The sequence below is a fragment of the Amphiura filiformis genome, chromosome 6, assembly GCF_039555335.1.
Source record: "Amphiura filiformis chromosome 6, Afil_fr2py, whole genome shotgun sequence".
NCBI lineage: Eukaryota > Metazoa > Echinodermata > Ophiuroidea > Amphilepidida > Amphiuridae > Amphiura > Amphiura filiformis.
Window position 1 is genome coordinate 29,433,535 of NC_092633.1, and position 11,916 is coordinate 29,445,450.

At 38.2% G+C, this 11,916-nt stretch overlaps 1 protein-coding gene across 1 annotated transcript in view; it reads right to left on the reverse strand.

The window, feature by feature from the left end:
• Positions 1-11,916, reverse strand: part of LOC140155239 (uncharacterized) — a 45,081-nt gene that overhangs the window by 14,738 nt on the left and 18,427 nt on the right. Inside the window, exons 14-29 of the mRNA XM_072177993.1 lie at positions 11,528-11,799; positions 11,182-11,382; positions 9,715-9,853; positions 8,604-9,184; positions 8,075-8,240; positions 7,686-7,898; positions 7,153-7,364; positions 6,830-6,935; positions 5,652-5,768; positions 5,088-5,226; positions 4,492-4,666; positions 2,870-3,146; positions 2,368-2,554; positions 1,542-1,863; positions 388-507; positions 59-187 (exon numbers count right to left, since the gene is read on the reverse strand). Of these exons, the coding sequence (XP_072034094.1) occupies positions 59-187; positions 388-507; positions 1,542-1,863; positions 2,368-2,554; positions 2,870-3,146; positions 4,492-4,666; positions 5,088-5,226; positions 5,652-5,768; positions 6,830-6,935; positions 7,153-7,364; positions 7,686-7,898; positions 8,075-8,240; positions 8,604-9,184; positions 9,715-9,853; positions 11,182-11,382; positions 11,528-11,799 (3,356 nt within the window). The remainder of the gene's footprint in view (positions 1-58; positions 188-387; positions 508-1,541; positions 1,864-2,367; positions 2,555-2,869; positions 3,147-4,491; positions 4,667-5,087; positions 5,227-5,651; positions 5,769-6,829; positions 6,936-7,152; positions 7,365-7,685; positions 7,899-8,074; positions 8,241-8,603; positions 9,185-9,714; positions 9,854-11,181; positions 11,383-11,527; positions 11,800-11,916) is intronic.

Here is an 11,916-nt window from a genome sequence, read left to right on the forward strand (position 1 = left end):
AATTTCTTGAATGAAGTACTCTTCTGGCATACTCAATTCAATACTATAAACTTTTTACCTTGAAAGTGAATGTATGTATTTGTGTGCACCGGCCAGCTCCATTACAAGCCATTACTCCAACGGTATACTGACTCCCATCATGGAGGTCAAGATTAGTGAAAGTATATTCATTTGCGCCTCCTGAAATCTGCAGGTAACAGGAACAAAGAGCTTCGTCATCGTCATCATCATCATCATCATCTTAATCATCATCATCATCATCATCATCATCATCATCATCATCATCATCATCATGTTTAATTCCTGAATTAGGAGATAAAGACCCGGGGATAAAGACAACTATATATATTATTTTAAACGTTTTTTAAATACAAGATAAATTCTAACCTTCGTTGGCAGTATTTCTATATCATCGTTGTGCTCGGAGTGAACAGATAAGTAATGTGCAACGATTCCACTTTCTGGATCATCGAAGTTCCAAGAGAATGCAATAATGGAACGCATCACCTGAAAGAACCCGGATATAAATTCTATTGTAGTAATAAGGCCTAAATACGCCAATTACCATAATATGGTTGATTATGACTCAAAATTCATTTAAGGTGGTACTACACCCCTTGATAAAATTGTGACTATTTTTGCATTTTTCTCACAAAATAATAACACACTGGTAATAAAAGTTATGTATATTATAGGGACAAAGAATCCAGTTACTACACTGGAATTCCAGTGATTCAAGACAAGCGGTACGTTATTTATGATAAGAAAAGAGGTACCGCTAGAATGTACCTCATTTCTTAACATATATAATGAACCACTTGTCTTGAATCACGGCAATTTCAGTGAAGTAACTGGATTCCTTGCCCCTATAATATACATAACTTTTGTTACCAGTGTGTAGTTATTTTTTGCGGGGGGTGTCGTACCACCTTAAAACTTTTTTTTTTCAATAAATTGTGCAAAAATATACTGTCACTTTGTCATCAGGCAAATCTGGTGAGGTCAATGCTCGAATATATCGCTGTGCTTTTTTCATCATCACTCGCGATGAAATTAAAAAATACTGCAATAATATATATCGCGATATGGAGTGGACTCTGCATCTCCTTTTATGGTCACTCTGCTGACCTTGATTTTCCAGCAGCCAATCACAAGCGTGTACGGTCGCGATATCGCAGCGCGAACAAATTTCAATTCTCATCGCCGACAAAATGTCCACAGCGAGGTTAGAATTTCCACCGCTGAGCTCGTAAAAAACTGGCTCAAATTTCATCGCAGCCGCGATAATGAGAGTCAATTAAATCCATGTAAAATCCAGTGAAGTCCCGTCACACGGGATATAAGGTAGAATATATGACACCCGGTTGAACTATACATATTCCAGGAGAAGCCAGAGTGTTAAATAATGCAGTGAGTGAACAAGACAAAGATCTCGAAGTATCGTGACTTATTATTTTAACGAAGGCCGACGTGTTGGTGCAACTTTCAGTTATCACCACCTTGTCTTTAAAGCCGTCAACGTTGCTGTTTAAAAATATTACCTGACTTCCTTCGTTTATAGTCCCTTTTGTGCTGTCCATTGCTGGTGGTTGTAGCATTTCTGGAGGAGTGGAATCAATCTGAAACCCATTGGATGAACGCTCCCTCCAAAGTCCAACTCGGTTATATACACGAATAGTTACATACATTGTTACTCCGATCGGCAATTTAGCATCCAAAATCTTAAATACGCTATCTGTTAAATGTAATGTTGTGGAATTTACAATGTCGCTGCCTCTTTGTTGTGTTCCTGCGCGCCATTCATAGCGTAAAAGACCAGATTGAGCATCATGAAATCCCCACCAGTATGCTGCGATGGTATTCCTGCATTAAATACAATGATATTCATTTATAGACAGCTGCGGCTTGTTTTAAACCCAGTTTCAAATTCCGGATCATCAACGCTAACATAAATGCAAATATTTAGCCTGAACATAAATATGCATAAAAGACACGTCAAGTGTCAATTTGTCCTAATCTAAAGTGCAGACAAATGACAAACATTAATTTTGCCCTTTTCTTTGCATATCTGTAATTTTGTGAAATGCCAATAGCAGAGGCGTTAGTTCAATATACCTGGTGACCCTATGTTGACATTGGTTAAATAAGCTGTATTTTTGCTCGAAAGGGTACAAATTCATGACATTTCTTGTCCGTTATTTCGTTGAACCGTGGTCCCCTTTTTGGGTTCGTGAAAAAATGAAGACATTATGTGACACGGGGCATTACCTTAAGTGTTTTTGTTTGCACATGATATGACTGGTATTAAGATCTTGATTTCAAATGGTCTATAGTTGCCCCGGATAGTTGCTCAAAAATGTTACCTACCGCGACGCTTGAAAGCTGAGGTCGCGACCTGGTGGACCGTCATATACATGTCCAGCGGAGGGTGGTGAATCGTCTATTAAAATGCCATCAGACGTCACCGAGGTGCAAAGATCAGCTGCGTTGCAAGCCCGCACCGTAACAAAGTAAATCAGTCCAGGTACAAGATGGAGGTACTCAACTGAAACATCTACAGGATGGAACATTAACAGATCAATTATTTGAATCCAGGGAAGGGAAATGCAACAATTGAAATTTCTTTTCCTCGCGTTGCCCCTTGAAATAGGATACGTTACCTCAAATTCCAAGAAAGCAAATCGTAGGCCTCTTTTACAAAATATCAGATATTGTTCGATTTTGTAGATGCTTTTTAAAACATTACAACAGAAATGAAAATCAAACCCATTTTGATATTTCATCATTAATCCCGCACATACCACTAATATAGTCGGCACAAATTGTGATAGAAAATTCTTTAAATTATCAAGAGATATTTATATCTTACTCGTGTGTAAACCAACGTATTGTTCTTCCAGTACGTCATTACATTCAGGACAGGTTCCAGCAATCCACCAGTAGCCAATAAGTGAACTATGTGGATCATGAAATCCTTCCCAGAATGCGTGCAAAGTTGCAGTATCTGTTTGAAAGTCTTGGTCCTTTTGGTTTGGAGTCATCAAATCCGGGCTCCCATCATACACATGACCAGGAATTGGTTGGGATGCATCGACGGAAAATGCTCCGTAACTTTGTACACTGACAAGTCCAGCTTTATTGGTTGCCTTCATAAAAATATTTTAGAAGCATGACAACTTAATTTGGCATTCCACTAATGAAATTATTTGTTACCGTGGTTACCAAAGAATAATTGAAACACATTAAAAGAGATTACATATATTTTAAAACGATGTAAGCCAAATTCTATACAAACCTAGAATAAACTACAAACGCAGAACCAATGACTTACGTATTCAATATTTTGATATATCGTCACTGGTTACTTGAAAAACATTTCAAAATTAAAATGAGTCCAGTTTCAAGCCTCCTCCTATTTATAGTATCAAAACCGCCTACAACTAAAAATCGTAATGCATGGTATAGATTCTGATGCAATTTTCGACTTCAGCAAAGTCTCCTCTATAAATTTTATGACTTGGTTTAAATAAAGTAGAATTCAGAGTGAAAATAGAGGGCGCTTTGTCGTTGGACCATAGTTAGCAACAGACGACGGTGGACTACATTATTCACTGTGGCAACAGCCAATATCGTAAACAAAACAGACAATATGACGGCAACACTGCCTGGACATTGGACGCCCCGTGCCGAGTTGTGTTTTTAGTAGCTCTATTGGCCCGTTACAGAAAAAAAATGCACAAAATATATTTCTCAGTGAATGTATAAATTTTCACATAAAAATAAATATTTTTGGATTCAAAATAGCCGGGAGTGAGCGGGACTCGATCTCGGGACCCTCTGCATCGCAGGCGACAACTTTACCATTACACCACGCTAACCGCGATACACAATGGGGGGAAATATTAGCTATATATCATAAACATACCGTGCGTTATTCATACAAAACATTCAAAAAACAGTACTTACAATGAGGTTCACTGTCGAACCTCAACGGATTTAGACTGATAAAATAGTGCTTAATAACATACGTACAGTTTTGGAATAATTTGAGACATTTTTGTGTTTACGTGTAAAACCAATGACGACATCAAAATTCAGCCAATCTTGGCCGCCCCCCTGGTTAGCAAATCGCTCTAATACTCTAAGTATCATACTAATCAATCGCAAGGAACTTAGCTGGGTTTTTTTGGTGACATAACCTCCGTCGCATATCGGAAAGAAATTGCCGATATCTGATAAGTCGCTAGCATGACCCTAGCCTTAAATCACAGCCAGTTGACTTGAAGGCAAGTACGTTTAAATACCATAGTCCATTTTGCTTTTTCGGGGCCGTGACGTCAGTGCGTGCTCTAGTGGGCACCATCGCATCCGTTGACTCAAAGAACCTGGGTGTTTATACGCGCGATGCCTCGATGAATCCAAATGGACTATAGCGATTTTTTTAATCGTACGCTGCCATGCAGTGCTGTATGATATGGGCATTAGAGTTACCTTTACTGTTATGTAATATGAATGACCCTCCTGAAGGTTTAAAGCACCCGGTGATTCCGCTCGTTGATGTTTCGTTTCCACAAATGGTAAGATATCAGCATGCCCTGGATTGGAACCAATTGCCCACTCATAATAATCAATTCCACTTTCTAGGTCCAGAAATGTGTTGTTCCAGCTAAGAAGCAATATAAGTAGTAAAAACGTGAGCAAATTGTGTAAGTATTGACAGGGAAAACATCACAAATATTGTTGATCTGGACTGTCAATTGAAACTGTTTGATGGGAAATCATACTTTCAAATCCATTTTGGTGACATACCTTGTTACAGTTTCATGCTGCTAAGCAGCACTTCATCAGACTAGCAACCTTGCTTCTTCTTCTTTCCTGAAGTTGCTGTCGTTGGTGGCGCTAGAATCTGGTCGAAAATATGCGGCAAGAAATAGTTATTTCTTACCGAATATTGTCGACCAGATATTAAAAGGGTGGTTATAAAACAAGCCTATTCCCGATTCTTGGAATATAAATAATGAATTGCTTATATGACTCTAAAACTCAGTTTGTGTTAAAAATTGTTCGTATTCGGGTGACGGTCTTACCTAGCAATAATAGTGGAAACAGACGTCAAGAAATTTCCACCGTCAACATTGAAACGTTTACCTCTTGGTATTGGTGGTGTAGAATCAATAATTACTGGATGTGACACGGCAATAGATGAAAATCCAACAAAGTCTGTGCCTGCAACACGTACGTTATCAATAATATCATCTAAGAACCTCATATAATAACCAAAATCATTGCTGAGTGTCTATAGACTGCGACAGACTGAGTCAGGTCATATATATATAATAAGTCGCAGGGGCGGATCCAGGATTGTCAGGGGGCGCAGAGGCTAGACTTGTCTGAAATTGGGCTGATTTGGCATGATTTTTCTTGATTTTAGCTTAACGCCGGATTTTCTCCCACATGGATCCGCCCATGGATGGGTCGTTCCTGTTTGAATTTGTCATAGCCATCCTCTGTTGGCTGGTAAAGTTGGTTGTTTTATGTAGTAAGTCGGGAGAAGCATTGTAACATGGATATGATATATTGTGGAATTAAATTTGCAGCGTTATTGTAGCATAACGTAAGTTTCATTATTTATACCGTTGGATTATTTATACCTTTTACTGTTGCGTAATATCGGTGTCCACTTTGAAGTCTTAAATTGCGGGCAATTGCACTGTTGGTAATACCAACATTCTGAAAACCTTGCACATCACTACCTCCAGGAACAGAACCTGAAAAAAAATTGTGTTGATGTCCTCTTTACAAATCCTTACAAATCAATTTTAGCACATTACTATGGTATTGGACGAGGGTGCGATTGTGGAACAATTTGACTTTAATAGGCTAAATGCCAATGTATAATCCGAAGTTTTGCGCGTGTTTTAATTTTGCGATAGACGCTGCGTTTTGGTTCTCTACTCGGCTTTGATTGTCCGCTCAGATGATTAAAGCTTTGTTTGAGCCTTTGTTTTTCTTCTTGCAGCATCGAAAATTCTGTCGTAATTCATTGCCGAAGTGTTAAACGCTGCTTGACGCTGCATTTGTTCCAACGACTAAAGCAATTCAGATACCCTAAAGATTTGCCAAATGGCGCATATGGGCTCCCTTGATATAACTAACATTTTAGGCATAAACTAACAGTGCCCTTCTGTAAAAAATACCAAAAGCAAGCAAGAGCACGGATCCTGTTATTCTTGTTAGGATTTTCAGAGGAGGGAACTCTCTATTTGTGTGCGAAATTTACTGCAAGGTAAAAGAGCCCATGTGCGTTATTAGGTGAAGCTTTATGGTACATCATGAAGGTAGTCAACTCATTACGTGGACATTGCTTTATCAAATCGAAGCAGAAACACCTGTGAAAAAAACAAAATCACTGGTCATATATATCCGTCATCCTAATGTTTCACCTATTTTAACCAGTCAATCGCGGCTGTTGACTAATTAATAGAAGTAAAAGATTTATAGGATGACGATATATACCTGTGATTTTGTTTTTTAACAGGTCTTTCTACTTCGATTTGGTATGGCACTGTAAACGTAATGTAGAAACGTTCACATGATAGAAGATCAACAGACAGCGATATCAATTTCAATGAAAGGGAAATGGGGGATTTCGAATGTCTTTTCCATGCGTCTGTATCGGACAAATACGGCATCACGCCGATAACTACCAATAATACTGAAGACTCGAAAAGACCAAAAGAATATTGCTTTAATGTACGATATTCTCAAGCACAGATTCATGATTTCATTTACTAATTTACATACTATTTATGTAGTGTTGAAGACTTACCAATCGCGAATTCATATTCTTTTATTCCCGAGTGATGCGGGGATTTACCATGCTCCTCAACGTCGACATATGATTCCCAACTTAAGGCAAGCTCTGTCGTGGAGATCTGTATTCAAGGGGAAAGATTATTGTCATTACATTTACAAATAGCTTAATGAATAACTATGGTAATTAATAGGGACTTCGACAACTTTTTACTGCCAGATGACATTACCGCTTTGGCTTCAAATCGTAGTAATCTTTGTAGTCGCCTGCTTCGCAGCCAGCATGGTGATTAATTAGGTATGGAGTGCTATGAGGTGTTTAACATCTAGAGATCATACCTGATATTGAGAATGTTCACGCCATCCTATCCATACTTGACCGGCTACTGGTGGTGTGATATCAACAATGACACCATCACTGCAAGCAGACACCTTGGGTATTATCTCCGTCCATTCGTCATGTGTGATATTTGTTGCATTAGCATGGAGGCATACTCTATATCGTTGGCCATGTTGCAAGGTTAATTCTTGTACGTTTACGAAATTAAGATCTGTAATTAAAATTAACATCAATGTCAACATTAATTACTGTCTACCTGTGACAAATGGTATGTTCCACTACTACTGTTACTGCCTGTAATAGCTGTTGCTATCACCACCAACACCAACACCAGAACCACCGCTACACTAACTGCTATTTCTAAGACTATTAATACTACTACTAAATATGAATATGAAAACACTACTTCTTAAGACGTCGACCAAAGAGTTGTGTTGTTTCCCCAGAAATGTTAATTAATGTCGCCAAGGCTAGTGTCGCCAAGGCTAGTCATAACAAAGTTGCTCCTATACCCTCCTATATTTAAACTAACCAGTGTGTCCACATTTGATGGCTGTTGGATGCTGACAAGGCTCTTGTGGTGCATCTGGTATCTGGAATTCATAGGTACCTTCAACTTCAATAACCGCCCACTCATAAAAACCATGTCTTAGGGTCGGCCATACCGCATATATGTTGTTAGTATTAGACGTGTAATCCACATCACTTTCTGTCCATCTTTCATTCTTTGGCAACATTATCACATCTAAAAATCAAATAAATGAATAATTATATAAAATGAAGTTGGATAATGCATTCACTCCCCGTCAGCCTGAGTTTGTATGGTTGTGGAATATTAGAGGTAAATAGTATTTAGTTTCTTTCACTGCTTGTGATGATGATGATGATGACAATGTGATGATGATGGCCTTATGAACATACCAACGGCATCGATGACGATATTTGGAGAAATTTCATCAGGATCCTCACAGTCAAATATATCGGTAGAAGCTGTTGCAAACAGACCAACATCATTGTATCCTCTAAGGATCAGCTGAATGCACCTAACTCGTGGTAAATGTCCATTGAAAACAGCTTGAAATCGCAGCTGACAAGTAAAAACAGAGAGCACATTACCACACCAATTCTACTTTTTAATTATCTAATATTGCAACTCTTGTGATTCTTGCATTAAATAAATAAATAAATAAATAAATAAATTAATTAATTAGTCAATTATTTATTTATTTTTTATTTATTTATTTATTTATTTATATATTTATTTATTTATTTATTTATTGATCAAATAAATAAATCAAATGATTAAATTATTTATTTATTTATTTATTTATTTATTTATTTATTTATTTATTTATTTATTTATTTATTTATTTATTAAATAAATCAAATGATTTAATAAATATGGTAATAAATAAGTATATCAACATAGATTTGTCCCTGGCCTACGTACCATTCCATTGACTGTATCCAGTGCTTCTTCCAATATCCCTTGCCATTTCGTTATAAAATGTTGTTCGTTTTGAGATACTTGTTCTATTATGGCCCATTTGTATTCATATTGTGTGTAATCATCAGAAAGATATTCATGACTAAAATCTTGAAATTGAACAGTTACATGGGTTTCATCATCGATGGCTTCTATCGATGCAATATTCACTTCTCCAGGTAACGGTGGCCTTGAAATTATCCAAAATCCATCGGAGTTTTTACTTTCAAAGCATACAACAGTGTGGCATAATTTCACGTTAGATCGATAGTGACAGCCATCTTTCAAAAATACGTTGGCACGCCGATGTGAATTTGTTAGTCCTAGGTCGACAGCATCTACAATGACAGCCCAAGCAATTGCGCTATCATTTCCATGCACCTCTTCCTCAAGACTCCAAAGGACGTGTGTAACGAATGGTTTTAACTCATCTCCGATTATCCAATGTGAGTCGACAACTGACGTAGAAGCTTGGAAGGTGATGTCATCTTTACAATGTGGAATGTACACTTGCTCGTGGTGAGTAGTCTGCCACTCTTTGTCGGCTTAAATTTAAAAAAATAAAAGAATTCACATCTATGTTTACTGTTGAGCCTGATGATTTGGAATGCGGATTTAGGGGCCGTTCACAAACACTTGTACCGGCGGGCCTGATGCAAAAAGGGAAGGCCTGATATTTTATCCCTCTGAAGGGGGGGCTTTAAAAATATCGCCTTAATTTTTCTCGTTGAACATGAGTTTACACTATTTTCAATAGGGTTGACGTTCATTTTTGATGGCCAAAAAGGGGGACCCTGAAAATAATTTTAGGTCCGAAAGGGGGCACTGAACAAAAGATGTGAATTTTTCTTTTTTTTTTCTTTTTGCATCAGCCCCCCCTGTTAGAAGTGTTTGTGAACGGTCCCTTAAATGTGTTGATATCAAAACATGGCTGTACTCAATATTCAAAATATCAACTAGCAATGTTTACAAACAATAAAGGTAAATAAGGGCAATTGATCGTGATTTTAAACTGCATTTACCGATTCATCTGGATCCAAATATGTATTCAACGTGTCTGCGTAAACATACTTACGAGAAGAGGCGTTACATGAAAACCCGTCAAACACCTGCAGGTCATTAGCAACACTACCACGAGGTATTATCGTAACACCGTCAGATGTGATGCTAACAGACCCAGCGTCGGTCTCGGCAATGATGGTTCCGTAATATGTCTAATATCAGAAAGCAAAGCAAAGAAAAAAAGAGAAAAAAGGTTTAGGTATATTGTTATAATGAAAACTTGGGAAATAACTCAAAGGGGGAAGGCAGCAGAGATTGTGACTTTGCATGGTCAGAACACAAGGAGCAAAATAATATATGTTTGTATTAATTTTATTGTACCTTAACTGAGTCACATTGCGGCATAATTGAATTTGATTTAATTCACGTGCCCTGCATGACGAACAGTAAATTCGTCGTCACGAACATTACGAAACCAAACATACCAAGAGATAAGAAAATCACATCTACCACTGTTGAGAATCAGCAAGGAAGTAATCCAATTCCCAAAACACGTGTACTCACCACTGCGTGCAATTGATGCACGCATATCGGATGCACACATACGGCGTTCACTCGATGCACGTCTATGGTTTGCCAAAGGCCCTATAATCATATTCAATATGCTTGCTTACACAAATTAACGTCACAATAATATTTATTCTATTACCCCCACGACCCATTATTCACAATCGCGCACTGTGATTTGTTGAAACGCGTCACGTGAAAGACCATTAATTAGCAATAAAGTGGCCAGGGCAACGAAATTTATGTTCTTCTCGCATCACAGCGCACAGCAAAGCGCGATGCTGTATATTAGCGTCGTTACGCATTCTACGCAAAGCATTACGCTTGGTTACGCGTTCTGCAATACTCGCTATCACTTACGCTTTGGCTACGCGTAGGCGCTCCACCTTGAGGTAAACAACTTGAGATATTTGGGCAAAAAATGTGACATTTTCTCTTTAAATCGCACTATTTTGTGGTAATAGAATAGAAATAAAGGGTACAGCATTATCCTTTACACGCAAATAAGGTGTCCTCGGCAGTAAAAACGTTTAAATAATGGGTTCGGCTGCGCCTCACCCATTATTTACGTTTTACTGCCTCGACACATTATTTTCGTGTAAAGGATAATGCATACCCTTTATTTTAATTAATGAGCATGGTGAAGAGGAGGTGGAGGCAATAGCCCCCTCCAACAAAAGAAAAAGAGGGCACTCGAGCAACAGGCGTCTTGAGGGAGACTTGGAGGCACAGTAGGCAAAGGCAGAGTTGCTGGTTGTCAGTTAATATGCATGGAATGGACGTACGACCAACATCCCCATTTCCCCTCTCACTGTGAATATACCTCCGGGATCATCGGAGGTATAATATTAACAATCTTGAATTTTTGTAAACACACGCATTCCATGGTGAGTTTTGGCTAAATTCCTTGCAGCAACCTTTTGAGCATATTTATCATATATAACAGAGAACGAGTTCATGATAAATAAAATACCTGAAAGGGCACCAGACTTAGCTCCGTTGCCTCAAAGGAATGGTTATTCCCAACCGATATATAGCCATCTGTAAGTTCGCTTTGACCAGGCTCTGCTCCAAACGACACCTTATAGGTAATGTTTAAATGTGGATGCTGGAATCCATACCAACGGATAGCCAATGAATCTGTATGTGGTTGAACATCAATATCTCGTACCTCCTGCAGAAAAAAGCATTTGTAATGGATTTTATTCACATATATCGTGAATGAAACATTTGAAATTGCTTTTTCTTGTCGATTTATTTTGCCATGAAGAATATCGTTATTGCATCATAAGCTAATCTGTTGGACTGTGGAAACTTACCCCAAAACCTTCTCCTTGAGTACTTTCCACATCTAAAACAACACCTCTGGCGGGCAGTTGAATAACATGTCGATACGGTTGTGACGTAATAACAGACGATAAACCAGCAGAATTTTCCACGAGGATAGACGCGTAATAAACATGATCTCCGTGGATATACCAATCAAGTGATTCAAATGGTATAACGACCTCTGTGTTCATACCAACCCGGCTTGCATCGTAAGATTTAATGTTTGTGTAAGGCAGAACACCGGTCCCCTTTTCGTTGTGTCCTGTTGTTGTAAATCAGCAGTTTGAGTATCAAAAGAATACAATGAATTTAAAGTAATTGGATTAGATGTGACAAGTTATAAGGTCCTCATACTTTATCCAATACATTGCACCTACTG